General features: G+C 42.9%; 1 protein-coding gene across 2 annotated transcripts in view; it reads left to right on the top strand.

Moving 5' to 3' along the window:
• RPRD1B (regulation of nuclear pre-mRNA domain containing 1B) overlaps positions 1-20,665 on the top strand; it is a 382,003-nt gene that overhangs the window by 6,613 nt on the left and 354,725 nt on the right. For both annotated transcript variants that reach the window (XR_012716907.1, XM_075277479.1), the window contains exons 2-3: positions 10,842-10,971; positions 14,263-14,399. Coding sequence is in view for 1 of the 2 variants with exons in the window: in XM_075277479.1 (XP_075133580.1) it covers positions 10,842-10,971; positions 14,263-14,399 (267 nt within the window). In the remaining variant the exon portion in view is untranslated. The remainder of the gene's footprint in view (positions 1-10,841; positions 10,972-14,262; positions 14,400-20,665) is intronic.

The raw sequence follows: 20,665 nt of genomic DNA, 5'->3' as shown, positions 1-20,665 counted from the left end.
AATATTATATTATTTTATTTATTACTATTATTTTTTTAAAAAAAATATTTTATTACTATAACTATAATTTTTTTTTATCTAATTTATTATTATTATTATTATTATTATATTTATTATTACTATTATTTTTTTTATTTATTATATTTTATGTATTACTATTTTTTTATTTAATTTATTATTTTATTATTATTATTATTATTATTATTATTATTCTTTCAGACACTGGCTTAACCCTTGAAGGATCAGTGTAGTTTGTACATTAATGCGCAGCGACTTTTTTTTCCATATTTTTCTGCCTTCCAAATTGTATGACTTTTTTTAAAAAAAATTGTCTCCATAGCTATGAGAGGGTTTATTATCTGTGTGACAAGTTGTACTTTCCTTTACCACCATTTTGGGGTACATATAATGTTTCGATTACGGTAGCTTTTATTAACATTTTTGGGAATTCGTGTGAAAATCCCACTGTTCTGGCAATTTTATTTTCACTTTGTATTACAAATGACATAGCAATGTTGGCCGGCAGGTAATAAGAATAATATTGATACCATATTTATATTGTGGTTTTTACTGTTTTGTTCAAGGAGTTGATGGTTTTATTTGCTGGGCAAGTTGTAGTTATGTATTTGTTATGTATGATTTTTTTTTTTTTTTTTTTTAATCACTGTTATTGCTATTTTCAGGGGAAGTGAGGTGACCTAAACATAATTTGCGTATTGTGGTATTTTTTTTATTTTTTACAGCATTAACCATACGGAATGAATAAAACCTGCTCGAGAGCGCTGCACTATTGATGGGGTTAATGAATTATGGGAATTTTCTATGCCATCGTGACTGACAAAGAAAATGTCACTACCTATACACTATCTAGTAAGGATTCAGTGGCATCTAAAAATGGGCGTGTTCTAAAAATAATTGTTCATTATTAATTGAGGTAAAATGTTCAATTAATATTAATTATGATTTAGGTCATCATTACCCAGCTCTAGTGTAGCACATAAGGCTATGGCATTGCAACGTGTAATATACAGAGGAATTGTGGGAGGGATTCTGACTCTGCGGATCTTGCTCTGTTTCGGTTTCAATGGGAACAGACACAGATTCAGTGTCCGCTCTCTACAATAGTTAATGTCCATTGCTGTCATACTATGACGGAAGACAGCAACTGACATTAACACCGGCAGTGTGAACCCTAGCCTGAAGGTGTTTTCACTCTGCCATTGTTCGTGTCGGTAGTTAGTCTTCGTCAGAAAATGTTATTAACGGACTAAGAAATTTGATTTCAGTGGGATTTCTTAATGTTGTCTATTTTTATTAAACCCATCACAGGTTCTTCTGGTGGAGATGATAATACAGGGTACAGGGCTTGAATGACCGTTGTGATGTCTATGTTATTTTTTAACGTTACTGTCTATGGCTAACGGACATATGATGGAATGTAACAACATTTTATCTGTTATTCCATACAATAACCGATTAATTTTTGTCCATTTTTACAAAACGGATCCATTTCATAATCCATAAAAATAAGCCTTTATAGCACCACGCTGAATTTGTGTGGCGGGTGCATTGTGTCATGCGCTGGTTGTGATACATTACATCCCGAGGGGGAAGGAGGTGAATTACAGCACAATGGGGCGTAGTAGTTTAGAGCATCTGAGATGGCCTTTGGTGCATTTCTGTGGCTCATTTACATATTCACAAGGCAAAGAATAGCTCAGCAATGGAGTATTGGATTTTTTTTAGGAATCAAAAGCAGGTTTGCTTCATCTATGTACAGTAACTGTGCTGTTGGTTTTCTATGCTATAGCCTATTGGCACACTCCCTTTAAGAAACAAGGCTCTGGATGTGATTGCAACCCATAGAAGGAAAGAGGGGGGGGGGGGGAGAATCAAGGGAAGAGGATTTGATTTGTGTTAGGATTATTGTATAGATGTGGTGACCAATAGTCATATGCAGTGTGAGGCTTTATTGGGTGGTGATGGGGTAATATGATCGGTCCATGGAGAGAGTACTTTATTTGTAGTCCATTTTGTAATATCAAGGTATCATCTAGATCAGGGCTAGGGAACCTTTGGCTCTCCAGCTGCTGTGAAACTACAACTCCCATCATGCTCCATTCACTTCCATGGGAGTTCCCAGAACAGCAGAGCCAGTATGCATGCTGGGAGTTGTAGTTTTGCAACAGCTGGAGAGCCGTACGTTCCCTACCCCTGATCTAGATGCAAAAAACCTGCCAAAAAAGTACTGGTTTATTGCTTAAAATATCAATTCTGCAGTTTTTTTGTTGTTGTTCTAATTGTTATTCTTAATAGACATTTATGGATAAATTTGCATCTGGGTGTTACCTTACTATTTGTCAAAGGGGTGTGTCCCAACACAGTCTGGAATTGTCAGCATTGATTGGGCAGCATCACATTGTGCAAGGACACGCCCCCGGTAACCCCTGCTGTCAATTTTATTTACACAGTTCTGGCAACCATGTTAGTCCACACTACTGTTATTAATGTCCGGTGCTGTCATCCGTTATAGGATGACAGCAGCGGACATCAACTGTAGTATCGTAATGGACACAGACAGAGCCCCCATAGCATGATGTCTGCTTTCTTAAGTCCTGCACGAGTTTCTTACATTGGGGTGAATACTGACGGACACGGACATCCAGTACATCTGTCATTTAATGTGTGACAGTGGTGTGTACCCACCATCATATATAGGAGGTTTGCATCCATTAGAGCTTGAGCCACATCTTGTAAGCAGCTTTCTGTTTTTGCTCCCCGCTATGACATCCATACGCTCTGATAGGACTATTACTATATAAATGCAACCAACATGAACAGAATACACTTGCTATTTATTTCCATTCAGACACTTGTCTATTTCTGCTTCTGAATTTATTAGCACTATTACTATAACATTTATGTTGCTATTATTTAGGCACGTTGAATAGTGAAACATGAGAAAAGGTTGATGAAAAACCCGTGGGACATTAGTGTCTACACGGCGCTGACAGCGCTGCCGAATCTCGCTGTCAGATCACAATCCCTCATTACAACGGCTGTTTGTGTTTACATGCGGGGAGGTGATTAATTTCTTCCACGGAGGAAATATCCGCTCATTACATGTCTCCTAATAAATAGGCAGCGTTTGCTAGAATTAATAATACTGACGTTCAGTCAGAGCTGGGCCTTGGGCTCTGTTCACATCTGTGTCACAGGTTGTCAAGCGCCTCTGTTACAGATTCCATCATATTGTTCCCTCCTAAAATGAGATCCCTTCGGGGAACACCATGGACTGCATTATGTCCATTGGGTGCCATTGGATCAGACACAGGGTTGTGGTGTTACAGTACAGATGTGAACAGAACCTTAGGCTGGCCATATGCATTACATAGCTGGTTGTTGGACATCTATCTCACCCGAGTGATCACTCAATGGCACGCTTGGCGTGGCTAAGCTTGTGTATGTTCTGAATGAGGAGAGGTGAGTATTACCAGACACTTCTGGTGGGGAGATAGTATTGGCTATGTTGAAATCCATCAGTCCTCTCCTTCTCGGTAGGCCTCTATACACATTACAGTGGTCCCTTGACCTTCGTGGGGGATACGTTCCAAGGCCGCCTCTGAAAGTCAAATTTCCGCGAAGTGGAGATGCGGTGTTTAATCTCATGTTAGGGGATGTCCTGCAATACTGTTCATATCCAAAATAGTCTACGTACAGTACAGTACAGTATATGAAATGATATGGGTACTCACCATTGAAGAAGATACACGAAACATTTCTGATGATATTGATGAGCGGCCGCGGGAAAACCCGTGGTGTTCAAAAAAAACAATGGAGTATCCTTCCATTAATATTAAAACCCGTGGTATAGCCCTTCCGCGAAGGTCGGACCCGCGAATGTCAAGGGACCACTGTAGATGGTCAGCTAGTCCTGCTGAAATCTGAAGGTTCGGCTGGTTTATGTTCACATGGTGGAAAATGAAGAAGAATTTGAGTTGTCCTGCGCTGGTACAGCTGCATATAATGGGACGTCACACAGTGGAAAATGTAGAGAATTTTCTCTTCATCTTCCACCTCCATATTCGTGTACGGTCCAGCCGCAGCAGAGTGCCGATGCCCATGTATAGGCATTCAGTCATGGCTTTCCGCTGCGGATTAACCAGCAGGGAATCTCAAGCCGCGAGATGGAGCAGGACGCAATTTCTGTCTCTCATTGAAAACAATGGGAGACAGATTTGGTGCGGAATCTGCCCCCAAATCTCCAGCAGGTGCCCTAAAGGTATTTTTTTATTTTTTTAGTCTGGGCACGACTTTCCAACAAGACGATTTGGAACACTAAACCCCCGGTCCATAAGGTCCATTAGATGGTTTAGTGTCCCAAATCACCCTTATGGGTTCCCTTTTGGTTAGGCTTTATCCATTCATTGTGGAATTTTTATTTTAAACCAGAAGAGTCACTTTAAAGAGGACCTTTCACCACCTCAAGTTCTTTGGACTATTTAATAGGCACTGCTCCACTGATTCTGGCATATTTGGGATTTGTTTTCTAGCCCCCACCGTTCCCATGCAATAACTGCTGTTAGTTTCAGTGCTGGATATGTAAAGTAGATTCTATAGTGTCAAGTGGGTGGTGTCAGGAGCAGATAGGGGGTGTGGTTCTGAGAGCTGACACCATCTGCATTGGACTGAAGCTCTGAGTCACGCCTCCTTGTCTGCCTTTTGGATACCACCCTCTTGGTATTAGAGAGTCTAGTAAGCATATCAGGCACCAAAACTGACAGCACTGATTCTTCGGGAATGGTGGTGGAGAAAAAATTCTAACTGGATGAAAGGATGAAAAGAGTTAGAGATGGTGGAGATGATGAAAGATGAGCGGAGGACAGGTGAGTATGGCTTTTCTTATTTTTGTTACATTGTCCCTGGCCGCCGTCTAGTTCTTAGACAAACTTTTTAAGGTTAGTACTACCCAGTACCTCCGTCCTACACCACACGGCAGTTCTTGTGGTAGTGTGTGGCTCACAACATGACTATATTCACTATCATTAGTTGCTTTGTGGCAGTTCTTAGGTCTCCAATGTTATGGACCTCAAATTTGTAGACTTGAGTTGAATCAGAAGTTCCTAATGGATTTGGTTGGCGTCATCTTTGCGAGAAGAGGGGTCTCTCTAGAACTTCTCTTCCACAGTCTTCCATAGGATTACCGCTACTTTGACTTTCTGTAAATCACCCCGCTCTGTTCTATTATAGTCAGATCCATCATAGAGTCATAACCAGTTCCAAGCGAACACCTGGCTTTGTGAATCCCATTACCATTTCTAAAGGCGTTTCGGCTGCGAGCTTCCTGTAGACGAGACAAGCGCTCTCTAAAGCTCAACACAACAGATGTTGGGACTAGAGACAAGTTAGAGTTCTGGCCAAACTCTCATCAATCTGATTCCCTTTGGATGAGATCCGCGCTCACTATAAACCTGCTGAAGAATAACTTGCAGGTGTGAGGGATTTTTTTGGCAAAAACATTGACGTGTTAAACTCTTTACAGTTTCTATGTAATGTTCTGAAGAAGACATTCACAAATAACGTCAGAACATTCGGCTTTTAGCGTTATTGTATGGGGGACCTGGCCCGTGCTTATTCGGCACGAGGGTCTTTTATCTCATAGTACTTCCTCAACACTTCAAGTAAGGTTACCATTTACTAGTTGTAACTCCTTTCCCACATTTATAGGGGTCCTAGGATGATAAAGTATTCATGGGGTTGTCTGGTTAAGGTATTCTAGCATGTTCTGAATCACTACAGATAGGGTTACTAGAGAGGAGCTGTTACAAGACACTTACAGGATGGCCCATAAGGCCTAGTTCACACGGGCTAGTGACCGCGTATTTTGGTCCTGATTTTGACGCGGGAAGCACATCGGAATCAGGACCAAAATGCACTTGCCGTGGCTAGCCGCTCCTGTTACGGCTTCCGACAGTCGCAGCTTCCCGCTCCGGTGTAGGACCAAATAAGTGGGCCTAGTCCAGAGGGATTGTCTTGACATGGACTCACCGTGGCGATTTCCGCCATGGTGTCCGCCTCAAGAAAGGGCAATTGCTTCTTTATTCCGCAAGGATGAACAAACTGCTCGCAGAAAAAAGAACGCTACCGATCTAAATAGACCTCTATTGTGAGCATTGATTCCGCTCCAAAATCCGCCCCCTCTTGTCCCCGTGTGAACTAACCCTAAGGGTATTTTCACATGGCAGAATTTGGACCTGGATTCCTCTCCAATTTGTGGCCCTATGCCACCTGTGGTGCCCACTGGTTATTCTTGTACACAATGGTGCTAATTGGTAGTAGTCTTACGCCGCAGGTTTTGCAGAATCCATGACAAGATTGAGCAAGGTGCCTTAATTTTCAACATCCAGATTGAAAAATTGAAGTAGAATCCTTCTCAAATTCAACTCCATGTGAACAGTGTTTCTGTGAATGGCTTTTCAGGTGGTCTGTCAGCAGGATATTGGCGAGAGGTAAGGAAAATAAGAAGTGTATCATCAGTAAACATAATCATTCAGGTTTCTTATTTGGGCCCCCGGGCAGTGGAAGAGCAGTACCATCAGCCCTGACATCAGCGAGTACCCCACCAAAATTTTGTGCATGTGCAGTTCACCCCTGTAGTACTATAGGAGCATACTGCGCATGCGCAAGATTTCACTGACATCCCTGGAATTATGTACATGCGCAGTACACATCTGTAGTACCGTACTGTGCACTTGCAGACTCGTGGGATTTTGGTGTGGTGCTCACGGACATCAGGGCTGAAGATCCTGCCCCAGGGGCCAAACAATAGGTTCGTTTGTGTTTATTGAGGACTCGACCGTGCTTGGGAATTGAATACAGCACCTTCATGCTCCATTAAGCTAATTTGCATATTGGTTAAAACATGTTTTTACAGCCATCCCGGTGGCTTATCCGCATTTGAAAAGTGGTTGGAATTGTGTTGGTAGTATGTACCAATGGTAGTATACCAATGGTTTACAGAGGCTGGAGGAGGTGATTGCTCTGAAATACACTGGACTCATGAACCATCTTATTCTTTTGCTGGACTTCTAAGATGCTCATTTTAATATGGCCAGGAATCTTGTAGGAGGAGGGTATAAATACAAGGAAACCTTCCCTGCACGGATCACCACTAGCTCACACCCTATTGCCCTCCATTGTATTTTACTAGTCCTTTTGTACATTTTTCGACTCCATCTTTTTTTGACCATTGCAGTTTTTGACACTTGCGCTGTGGATAAGTTACCGTTCTTGGAATGTTTTAGTGCCTGGGCTGGGGGCACTGGGTTCTTATTGTTCTGCCAAGACGCTGTAAATGTAAGAAGTGCAGTAAAATGGGCCATAGATCATGCTGGGAATGTTCTGTACATGCTGAGATGTTATTGAAGTTGGACAGTGTATTTTTACACTCGGGATTGTTGCTCGGCTTTGTGCGTGCCCTTCGGGTAGAGTCATCATTACCACTTCTACATGAAATGTTCCCACAAGTGGAAGCACAGGGTTTTTTTCTCTTCTAATATGTATCAAATGTATCTGCTAAATCTAGTCCTAGAACAGGGAATGACTGCGTAGCCGGCTGCTGTTCTCTGGGGATGGATGAGATCTCACTGGTGCCGCTGATGTCACGTATTTACTGCAGAATTTGGGAAATCTGCCACAAAGCAAAGTGCTGTAATAGAGAATGGGGTCTGAACAGACCCTATTCACTCACAATTTGTGCTGCAGGTAAAATCTATGGTAGTTCTTCCTGGTAATCCAACCCACTGCGATCTTTCGCTCTCCTCCATACATAGGCATGCTTGGATCAGTCTTATAGTACGTGTGTGCTGTACTAGGACAAGGGAGAAAGTCTCTGCAGAGAAGAAAAGGATCAGACAGTTCAATTCCTTCAGCCCAATCCTTCTCTCCTCTATATCTGCCTTCAAGGGAGAGTCGGGAGACTCCCATACACAAAATAGACTGCTGAATCCATTGAAATTGGCAGGTTACACTATATTTATATCTGTGTCTGTTGTTCTGGTCCATTGGGGAACCATAACAACGGATACTGGGTGCTAACATAGTGGACACCAACAGTGCATGATGGATCCCATTGACTATAATGAGATCCGTTTGGTGTCCATTCTTTAAACTGAAACCACCAGGCTAAAAAGTTGGAATTGAAGGACTTCTGGTGATCTTCAATGGTCACTACAATGAAGTCTGCAAACAGAGGCTTTGCCGCAGATTTGAACCCAGCCTTAGCCTATAATATGACATTATTAAAGGGGTTATGCTAAAAATCCTTATTTCCCCTGATATCTGCCTTTAAAGAGAGTGTCAGGAGGCTACCATACACCAGATGGCCTGCTGAACCCATTGAAATTGTCAGGATAGGCTAATACACTAATAATGGGGCAGTATTATTAAAGAGGTTGTGCCAATAAAATTATTTATCATCTATCCCTAAGATGGAGGATAAATAACTGATCAGTGGGGAAAGGGTTCCCCCTTTCTCATTGTGAAATTACAGAGCACTAGAGATAGCTGAAATACAGTACAGGCATGCCTACATTATCTAATCATCTGATGTGTGATAAAATGTGCTGAGCTGATTATCTATTCCTCTGATGTGATGAGCTGTGTATCTAATCCTCTGATGTGTGATACCGTGCTGAGCTGGGTATCTAATTCCCTGATGTGTTATGGTGTATGCTGAGCTGTGTATCTAATCCTCTGATGTCTGTATCTCATTTTGGATATCAGTTATGGAAACCCGGAGTAATGCTGTGTGCATTTGGAGTCACCTTGTGTATGGTAGTTAGAATATGAGTGAAAGACTTGCAGATTTGTATTGGCTAATTCAGGTAATTGTTCTGGGAATACTGTATCTCAGGAACGGTACATGCTAGAGAGCTGAGACCCGGTCCAAAACCTTCCTGGACACCTGATGCACCTTTGTGCCAAATTTGGTGAGGATTGGTCCAATCGTTTGGCTGCGCATAAAGAACAGATGGACAAACAGACAGAAACTAATTTTTATATATACACGAGATATATATTTGTGTGTGTGTATATGTATATATATATATGTGTGTTTAATGATAATTAATTAGAATGTATTTAATTTGTATAATTAGTAAAGATGTTGTTCATTCGAATATGAAATTGTGCCTGCTGTATTTATTTTTGAGCCTGGGGTATGCGTTATATGGTATGTGAGTCTGTGGACTTCTGGTAGGGCATCGTTTTGTAGGCATTACCATCCTAATGGTCTCCTGACGCTACTCAGGGTCAGTATTTGGCATAAAGCATTGCGTATTCATTGCAGCCCTTCCATCTTTTTGTGAGAATTGGTAAATAAATCATAATGCTTCGGAAATACTTTTTCTCTCTCCGACATCCTGACCCTTCCTGATGAATGCACAATAATCCTCCACGCACTTACGTATTCAGTGACCGCTCAGGCGAGGAATGCGCCAAACAGTGCGTATTATATGTATGATCTTCAATCCACATAATTTTTCATTCTAATGGCCCTTAATATCACTCAGTTGGGTAATTTGCTGGAGGTTGCCTTGGTAATACAATCGCTCCAATCATTCTGTAATGTTTGATGAATCAAGTACCATTCGTGACACTTGGACTCCATCTCGGTAAATGGCTGTATCCGGTATAATCACAATACAAATGTGGAGCTAATCGCAGTCAAAGAGCCTCCCTGCCTTTCAGAACTGAATTGTATTTTCGGTTTTAAAGCCTATGCGGTTCTCATCTGAAAGACATGCGTGTTAAAGGAGCACTAAATCTTGTTTATGGCCGAAGCTGGTTAGTCGTAAAACAAGAAAAGTAGTCACTTTCTAATATAAACCTTATTTCTATTATGCAGCGATCTTCAGTTCTGTGAAGGTAACCAGCAATGGACACGCGGGGGTATTATTGGTTTATAGGATTTGGGTCAGGGTTTGTGCATAAAAATTATAAGGCTAAGTTCACGCAGAGTATTTTGGTCAGGATTTTGAGGCCGTATCCATCTCAAATTCCTGACCAAAATGACGGCTCTAGTGATGAGCGAGTAGTATTCGATGGAATACCCCGACGGCATAGGAATGCGTGTAAGCGGCCGAACACCAAGGGGTTAAAAGCATCAAATATTCTAAGCGTTTAACCCCTTGGTGTTCGGCTGATTACACACATTCCTATGCCGGGGAGGTATTCGATCGAATACTACTCGCTCATCACTAGACGGCTCCCATTGAAATCAATGGGAGCCGCTCAGGTCTTTTTTCCCGAGAGACGTTTCTTCCAGCTCCCGGAAAAAAGAGAGGTGCTCATTCTTCAGGCAGAGTTCCCTCACAACACTCCCTCTTCCGGACTAGGCCCATTCATTGGGCTCAATCCGGAGTGGAGTGTGCAGCTGGATGCCAGTACAGTTGAACCTGAGGCGGCCTAGAATGGGAGGAAATCCACGCAAACACAAACTCCTTGCAGATGTTGTTCCTGGCTGGATTCGAACCCAGGACTCCAGCGCTGCAAGGCAGCAGTGCTAATCACTGAGCCACCGTGTTGCCCCTTATCCACGAAATATTGTCATGCATCATAGTAAAAGAAAAAAAGTTGCCGGCTCTTTAAGCAAGTGTATTTCCACAAGGATCATGTAGGGGGAGCTATAACAGTAGCATATAATCCTACATGGTAATTTTGCTGTGTTGTGTTTGATGACATGTACACATGTTTTCACTATCACAAAAAGTCGAGACTTGACTGTTTTACAAGATGGTGTTTTTTTTCCATTCTGAGTTGATTAACTCTTTCTTTTCCAGCAAAGTCAAGCCGAAAACTGACGTTCCTCTATTTGGCCAATGATGTCATACAGAACAGCAAACGCAAGGGACCGGAGTTCACACGAGAATTTGAGAATGTTCTGCTGGACGCCTTCTCTCATGTGTCCAGGTACAGGGATGTTGATTCTGAAAATGACAATCCTCTCCTGTCCTGCCCTACACAGACCACCCATTGATTTGAATAGTCACAGTGTAATAGTTTATTTCCCCTGTGGTGGTGCTGCTGCAGAGAAATTGATCAAAATTGAAAGATTATAGATTATATAAACTTTTCTATGGATTTAAAAAAATCCATAGAAAAGTTAACACCACGCTGCACAACTATCTATTTAATTGAATGGGTTTTGATCTGCAGTACCAGATGCGACCACACAACACTAGACAGCACTGTTTGGATTACAGCAGTGAAGTTCAAGGTGTTTCAGTGGATGAGATAGTCTGGTCTTTCTGCTGTTCAGTGGGCGTCATGCTGTCACTGATCACCCCCTACTCCTTCTATTCCCCCCCCCCCCAAATCCACCCCATTATACTTACCCTCCCCTCTTCTTCCTGTGAGACTGTTCTTTCCTCTATAATAATTCTTTCTGTGCGTGTTATTCTCCAAGCACTGTGCACACCTCTACTGCGTATCCACGAATATGCAGTAGAGGTGGATCATCACTAGAGAAGAGCTCACACAGACTGAACCAGTACAGGAGGAGGAGGGGCCATCTCACAGGAAGAAGCGTATTGGGTAAGTGTATAATATGGGTCGGGTTGGGCTGAGTAGACAGGGAAGGGCGGAGTAGCTGAAGAGACAAGGAGGGGGTTATGGGAGGCGGAGTGAGTAACGAGGGAGGGGGTTTTGAAGTAAGGGAGAGTAAGGTAAATTGGGTGAGAGAGGAAGTTACATAGCAGGAAGCTGAACCTTATAAACAAATGCAGGAGATGCCAGGAGCTCCAAGAGACACCCAGAAATCACTCAAAACACGCTAAAGGTATATGGATGCATTTATTAACCTATTACTAGCACTAAACGACATTTAAAAAAAAAAAAAAAAAACAACAACATTTTTCGCCCAGAAAACCCCTTTAAGGAAAATAAAATTGAGAACTGGGTGTCCCTATTTCCCTACTCAGTCTGAGACCCTCCGCTCTGATTGGGCGCTGTCAGAGTTACTATAGGTCACAGGCCTACTTGGACACAGATGATCAGTTTATATTTATTTGTATGTTTCCCAGAGGAATGGTACAATGCAGATGTTCTCCAAAATAATTTCATAAGGGATACAAGTATTCAAGTTTTATTTTAGTGTTGAAAGTATTTAGTTTTGTTCCTCTGACCCTTGAGCCTAAGAATAGACTGACACTTCTTGTTCTGTGGAGATCACTTTGCATCAATCATTGCATGATCATCAGAGGCAGGATTACAATAAAGGGTATCGCATGTTTATAGATAACTGAGGATCCACCATAGATAATGTCACGTCCACCTCCGCGCCTCCATGCACAATGACGTTTGCGCAAGTCACATAGCATGCCCACAACTCTCTTTCATAAATGAGTCTGTGTAACTGCTGTAAAACAGCTCAGAGCGGCAGCTGTTGGGCAAGACAGATGTTTCTGCAGTCATGTATAGAAAGTAAAATTAAAAAATTAAAAAAACCTAGGAAATAAAAATTAAATAATAAAAAAAAATTCAGTATGTATATTTAATGATCAAAAACTGTAATTCATTCCCATAAAACACATTATTATGCATATTATTATATTACTTTTAGCACTGAAAACACACCAAATAATGCATAATAACATTTCCTACATTGTGATCTCCGAAACGTATTTTGCGCATGACCGACCGTCGTGGCCGCTTCTGAATGGCCAGAACGCCTGAGCTAGCCCTATAGATCTAGAGCACGGTGAAGGCTATTTGCTCCATGATATTAAATTAGATTTTTATGCCGGATTATGATGCAGCGATCACGCACTTGGAATTGAGAAGGAAGTGCGAGATAATATATTGCCAAGAGCATTTGGCAGCTAACAACTTTCACATAAATCACAGGAGCCAGGTTTCGGCAAGCAAGGCTTATATTCAAGGCCATATATCAGCTCAGCGGGAGCTTTCTTCTGCAAGTTAATATTAAAAATAAGAGAAAAAAAAAACCTTAACCCTTAAAGGGATTTCCAAGATGAGATCTGTCACCTATTTATAGATTGATATACAGATGGATTTAACACAGAGCAATTTGGGACACATACCCCAGTTTATAAGACTTGTGGGTGATTTAGTGTCCCAAATTGACCAGACAGTTTCTCTTTAAGGGGATTTTGATGCCTCCCAAATCTATGATATTGCTCTATAGAGCCCATTAATAGGAGTAGAAAACATACCTATGTGGCCACAAACCGACGAAACATTGCACAGATAATCCTCTTTTTATGGAGATTCACATCACTCTTCAAGTGCATTAGGGGCGGGGTTTGATTTGCCTGTAGATAACCACACGTGCTCTGAACGCCCCTTTAAAGAGGAGCCTTCACCTCCAGGGGCACATGCGGTTTTATACACTGCTAGAAAGCTGACAGTGCACTGAATTCAGCGCACTGTCAGCTTTCCTGTTCTGTGCCACCGGTGAAGAGCTATCGGTGCCGGTACTGTAGCTCTTCACCGTCAGAAAGGTGTTTCTGACAGTCAGTCAGTAACACCCTTCCTCACAGTAGCGTCTATAGCGCTGTACTGTGAGACCGGGGAGGAACGCCTCCCTCCCCTCCTGATAGTGCTTGTCCATAGACAAGTAGGGGGGGGGGGCGTTCCTTACCGCCCAGCGTCATCGCCGGATGGTAAGCAATACCCCCTCTCGCAGTACCACGCAATAGACAGTACTGTGGAGTAGGACGTTCCTGACTGACTGTATAAATCGCCCTTCTGACAGTAAAGAGCTATGGTACCGGCACTGATAGCTCTTCACCGGGGGCACAGAACGGGAAAACCGATGAACTCAGCACACTGTCAGCTTTCTAGCAGTATATAAAATCGCATGTGCCCCAGGAGGTGAAAGGTCCTCTTTAAATTACTACAGAATCTTGTCCCCTTTAGCAGTGAATTACATTTTTGGACACTGTATAGGCAAATCTGGCAAATTGGCTCCGCCTCCAGTGCACTTACAGGCTGATTTGCACATCTGTTTGTAGCCACATGTTTGTTTTTCCTCCTATTAAAGGCCCCTACACAGCGCTAATATTATTATTTTGGACCGGACAGGCTCCCTTTAAAGCACTAACATGTTGATGTTGATGTGACCTTAATCTTTCACCACCTTTACTATTTTTCATCAGGCTTTCTTCCCCTTCTCTAATTATTTCTGCAGCTTGTTCCTTTGTGTGACATGTATCTCTGCATTCCTTCATTATGTTGCAGTGAAGCAGATGATGGCTGCCGGAAGCCCCTGGAGAGGCTGCTACACATCTGGCAGGAGCGTAGCGTCTACACCGCCGACTTCATCCAGCAGATTAGACTGGCACTCGATGGAGAAGACAGTCCCAGGGAACCTCCAGGTACACCGCCTCTGATGGACCCCATGTGACATTGGTCCTGCCTGCTATTCTTGAGACATGGATGTGAGCGGCACTGCTTTCTAAGGAGCACATCCTATTAACAGGTGCCCGCATCACATTCATATTCCTGTCATGTAGCCATCATTGAAGTGATGTCACTGTTGTGCCTATTTATATGTATGCTGATGTATCTAAAATGGTGCAGAAAATGAAGTGTGGTAGTAGTCCATGGCAATAGAGATGAGCGAACACTATTCGAAACAGCCGTTTCAAATAGCACGCTCCCATAGAAATGAATGGACGTAGCCGGCACACGGGGGGTTTAGCTGCCAGCAAAGTCTGGGTGCCGGCCGCTTCCATTCATTTCTATGTGAGTGTGCTATTCGAAACGGCTGTTTCGAATAGTGTTTGCTCATCTCTAGCAAGCAACTCTCATTTTCAGAGTTTTTAGAAGACCGTAGGAGCCCTGGGTGACTTCTCTACTTTTTCCTTGCACCAGTTTTGATACAACTCCCCTAATGTATATGAATTCATCTGTTGTTCTGATATTATTGGCCATTGGTGGAAATTTTATTACGTCAGCCATCTATCATCTCTGGTGGCATTCCTCCTGTGATAAGGACTAGCCATTGGCCATATGGTCAGTCCCAGGGTTGTGACTTATTATCGAATTGCTAACCATGTGCCCCAGTTGTGATCTGTTATAGGCAAAAGAGACTTCCACACACATTAAATTCTCTAGATCTGTTGTACGTGTAAGTGTAAGTTCTTCCGTCCTAGCGGTTCTGTTCTTACCAATTGCCATACGGGAACCGAGCTTGGTGCTAAACTCAGATGGTCCAATTGCAGGATCACTGATGGCTGGAAAGCCCAGGTTTCGGTTACATATCATACATCGACTCATTGTCAACCATGAAGGCACAGTCTGAATGCTCCAAGGTTGTGTCAGTTGTCAGAATAGAATGGTAAGGGGCCGTTCATACAGTGGAAAATTAAGAGGAATTTCAATCTGAGTCAGGATGTTGATGTAGGGCAGAAAAACGGGCCTGATCAGCAGGGAGACTGCAGTATCCGCAGCACGATGGAGTAGGATGCTTTATTTTTTTTCAGCATTGAAAATGATGGGGGGGGGGGGGGGTGCAATCCACCCCTAAATCAGTGTCAAATTCCTATATACTAAAGTTCAGCTCCTATATAAGAAGGCGAGAACTACAGTACTCTGTATGGCCACTACATGGAAAACAGAGCTCTCTGCTGAAATTGCGGTGAAACTTCTGACCATGTGTTATAGGCCTTATCATGATAGGAAGAGTCAGCTTGTTATGAACATGTAGAGTTTAATTAAACATCTTGAAGGTAAACACAGGAACAGGGAAAATGTCCAAAATAACAGAAATATCAGTCAATGTCAATAGCTTACATCTTCAGAGAAGTTGTGCTTCTTCATCTGGGTATCTTGTAGCTATAGCTTGGTTCGTGCTTGTCATCTGGTTGGTGATCTTGGGCTCGTCACGACGCATCAGAGAGAATGAATGAACCACCTGCCACCACTCATGATCACCCACCCTGGTCTTCCCAAAGACAGACCCCAACGTGTATTTCTTACTCATTTATATTCATGAGAGGGGGTGTTAACTTCCATCTTGCTACTCTGTAAGGATAAGGAGGTTTCTAAAATGGTGTACTCTAACCGCACCCATGTTCCCAGAATATAAGAGTATGATGTCAGTAGAGTATAACCCTTTGTATACTGAAGAATATTGTAATTATTATAATATTTAACAAGTTCTGCTCACCATTCAGCAGCTAGTGTGAAGAGCTGATCGTTGGGGTGCCTAGGTGTTTGTCCCCTGCTAGTCTGATATTGATGACTTGTCCAAAGGATTAAAGGGATCGTATCATTGGATATCATTTTTTTTCTGCCTAACACGTCGGAATAGCCTTTAGAAAGGCTATACTTCTCCTACTTTTAGATGTCTTCTCTGCGCCGCCGTTCGGTAGAAGTCCGGGCTTTCTTCGGTATGCAAATGAGTTCTTTCACAGCACTGGGGGCGTCCCCAATGCTGCGAGAGAAATCTCCAGCGACGCCTCCATCTTCTTCTGAATGCCCTCTCCCTGTGTCTTCTCCCATCCTGGGATTCAATCTTCTAGGCCTCGAGCAGAGTTGACTGTGCATGCCCGGGCCACAAGAAAATGGCCGCTTATACCAGCTTACACAGTACATGCCTAAGAGCAAACCTATTTACTTGTATGCCAGTGCAGCAGTATAGGACCGCTCCAGGGCGATTGTGCATGTTTGGAAGTAAATCTAATTCACTTGCTAATGTTTTCTAGTAGAACATATCCAGAGCTACAGCACAGGCCCAGAACCATCCTATTACCTTCTACTGAAGAGCTGGCTGGTCTGGGAACAGCCAATTTACACTCTCAGTAATCAGTGAGCCACGTAGTAAGAGAGTGTGGCTGTGTAAGTGTGGCCACTGCTGCTCCTCTGCAGTGGTGGCTGCAACTCATGAAAAAGAAAGCTATGTAAGGGTGCATTCACACTGAGTAAACGCTAGCTTATTCTGAACGTAAAACACGTTCAGAATAAGCGGCGTCTAAAGCAGCTCCATTCATCTCTATGGGAGCCGGCATACGAGCGCTCCCCATAGAAATGAATGGGCTGCTTCTTTCACTCCGTGCAGTCCCATTGAAGTGAATGGGGAGTGCCGGCGTATACGGCAAGCTCTGCTCATGCCGGAGCGTACACGCCGGCACTCCCCATTCACTTCAATGGGACTGCACGGAGTGAAAGAAGCAGCCCATTCATTTCTATGGGGAGCGCTCGTATGCCGGCTCCCATAGAAATGAATGGAGCTGCTTTAGACGCCGCTTATTCTGAACGTGTTTTACGTTCAGAATAAGCTAGCGTTTACTCAGTGTGAATTCACCCTAAAGAGAGTACATGGAATAACTTTACACACTGGTTTAATAGGATCATTAAAATGAGAGGACCTCTCTGGTAAGTGGAGATTTGCTAAGTTATGAGAGAGTGTGTGAGTATTTTTATGGTGGAACTTAAATAAGGCACACTGATTTGTTTCTCTTCTGTATTTTAGCTACGGTAATTTTGCAGTATCTGGTTAGCTGTAATGTCTTTGACTTGGGGCTTCTCGGCAAGGAAATGTTGAGAATCTTTACTTTGTGTAACATCGTCTCTCCTTCACCTTGGGAATCTTGGCACGCAGACTATTGTCATTGTCTGATATGTCAGGTCAAAATTTAGGTGCAATTCCTCTGATGTTTTCCAGCTGAAGCGTGAGATTGAGGCGCTGCGACACGCCAGGTATTTATGGATATGGTAGTAAACTAAGGATCAAATAGCTAAGAGTTACAACAGGACTAAGAATAAGTCACATGGGGCCAAGTTCTTCTTATCAGTGGTGGTTGGCACATTGTAGGAACATTCTTGGCAGAGATAATTGTGTTTGTTATACTAGACCCTGGGAGTGAGAAGAACCTTTTCCATGGGCTTTCCTGATAGAATATTGCCCTATGAGGCAGAGTGTAGGAGTAGTATACACACAGCTGGAAGCTCTGCGCTTTATGGAGCAATCTTAATCATATTCTGTGTAAGTCGAAGTGTCCGACTTAAGATAATAGGGCTGTAGAGTGTTTGCTTATATCAGCAATGTTCCCTCTAAGGAAAGTAAAACTGCTTAGGGTGCTGAGTGCAGACTTTACACTGCAAGTATGTGCTGGGAAACTGATGCACAATACCACAAACTTTATGTAGTTTTTTTTTTTTTTTGGAAGATTGCACCCCCTCCCCCTTGTTAATGAAGCGTTAATGCCTATATTGTGTATCATAGCTATTATTAAAGAATAATGTATAATGGCTCTTGTATATGGGTTGCATATACCTGTTTTAGTTGGGTTGTCTGCCATCTTTGTTCCTTCATCTGTGGCTCGGTTCACATCTACGTTTTGGGGGGTTTCATTCCCCTTCATGTGGAGAGAAAAGCGCTGTAAGCTATGCATTTTTCATGCGGAAACCACACGGACTCCATTATAGTCTATGGGTTTCCTAAGGTAACCACTTCTTTTTTTATGCGGATTAGGTTTCCGTTCGTGGGGTTCCCCAAGCAGACCCCCAAATGGGAACCCGAGCACAGATGTGAATCAAGCCTTAGTTGTTCTACTTGGAGTCTTATGTAATGGCCTTCAAGTGGTTGGAATCAGAAGTTCACCAATCTAACTCGTGCTACTGAGTTTCAGTGTGTTTTCCTAAGTCACGCAGCTTCAGCGTCCTTATTTATTTATTTATTATGCTTATTTGTATAGCGCCATCATATTCCACAGTGATTTACAGATATTGACAGTCACTGTCCCATATAGGGCTCACAATCTACATTCCCTATCAGTATGGAGGGAGGAAACCAGACAAACACCGGGAGAACATACAAACTCCTTGCAGATTTTGTCCTTGGCAGGATTTGACCCCAGGATTCTAGCGCTGCAAGGCTGCAGTGCTAACCACTGAGCCACTGTTCTGCTCTATACAGCTCTTATAAGCTGGAGGCAGGGGCCTCTCATAGGAGTACACTGGAGATTCTGCACACAGCACACACTGATAGTATAGACAGGCCTTGGAGTTTTATAACTCTGCAGCTAATCATTGTATGCACTACCTTACTAATACATTACTGGGATACTACCCTCTTGGATAAGGCAGAAATGTTATCTTCAGGATACGGAACAAAGAGGGTGAAGCTTGTAGGTAGGGGAGATGTCCGAGAGCTGTCAGATGGGGTTGGATAGATGATGGTGTAATCCTGTAAATGACAGAAAGTTCGTCATGCAGAAGAGATTGACATCCTGTTAATGCAGGAGAGCAAGGTTTGGATTGGTGTTTAGACTGGTATCCCGTGACCCAGTTACCTGTATGAAAGGGTTCACGATGGCACAATTTTGATCTACATCCTCTAGCGTGATTCTGTGCCAGCATGGATCTTGTAGACTGTTTAGCATTCACGTGGCTGACTTTGTTATCTGAATCCACCTTCAGTTTGGTGTTCTCATGATACTTTGTTAACATCTGCAATCCATCTGGCATTTGCACCTTCTTTTTTTTTTTTGCAGTGCACGTCTAATACTGGTGACCTTTACACTTGCATTCAGCTCTGCAGTAGTATACGGAGATGTAGTTTTGTGGTTTTGACTGTTATTCAACAAATAATGATTTTGTGCTGTGTGTCAAGCTTTGACTTTTGACCACAGCTGCTTCTGTCTGGGGTTACCCTTATAATGTAGGTATAGGGCAAAGGGGGAATAAAACATAGTGTGTAGGGTACCCTCAGTATAGCACCTTGCTGTATAGTAAATAGTTACGGTAATTTGGGGGTTAGCAGACACTTGACTCTGCCCAAGGCTCATTGTAGTAAGGATTGTAATGTGGTAGTCGCAGAAAGTGTCTAATGCTATTTGTCAGAGATTAGCGGAGGAGGTCGCTCACCTCAATTAATTCCCGTCCATTGTCTACCTTCTCACTTTCCAACTTCCTGTTCATCCGTCAGAAGTGAGCCACCTCCTCGAGAAGGCGACCCATTTGTTGGCGCTGCTCCTTTGTGCATCTTGGCTGACATTATAAACCGTCCTATAAATGCCTCTGTATGCATAAACTATTTGTAATCCTAGCATTGTGTTTTCCCTCTGTCCATGACATGCCGATTCCAAGCACATGAATAAAATCGCTGGAGGAATAAGAGGTCACACAGCCGCGGCGTATGCTCGCCTCCAGGGAGTTAGGAGGAAGTATTACAAATGTGATCCTGTTGTTACGCTTTTTGATGCAAACTGAAGGATCTTGAGGCAAGTATATAGCCTAAAATGCATAGAGATCAGGAGACAGAGCGACGTATGCGGAAAGCTCTGTATTTTATTCAGTAGCCGTGGCCATATTTCTACGAGACTTCTTATGTGTGAGGAAAATTAGAATTCACTAATACAGACCTGATAGGGGAGCGGAGAGATCCTCTTTAAAGGCACCATACACATTAAAAAAAGTGATGGCACCGTCTGACTATTTTATGTGTATAGGGGACTCCTAACCCTCGATGATGTCGAGGCAAGGAGGGATTAGTTAAGTGGGGTTTTCCACAGTGTAAGTGGGGGTGTGACAACCAGGACCCCTGCAGATCAGCTGTTTGAAGTGCCAACTCCACTTCACACGCCTCCTTTATCCATCATATGGCCTGTTCACAGCCCAGTACGTAAATGGGGCT

Source organism: Leptodactylus fuscus, chromosome 6 (genome assembly GCF_031893055.1).
Source record: "Leptodactylus fuscus isolate aLepFus1 chromosome 6, aLepFus1.hap2, whole genome shotgun sequence".
NCBI classification, from domain to species: Eukaryota; Metazoa; Chordata; class Amphibia; order Anura; family Leptodactylidae; genus Leptodactylus; species Leptodactylus fuscus.
The sequence above is the reverse complement of the archived record's forward strand: the minus strand, read 5'-3'. Positions and strand labels throughout refer to the sequence as shown.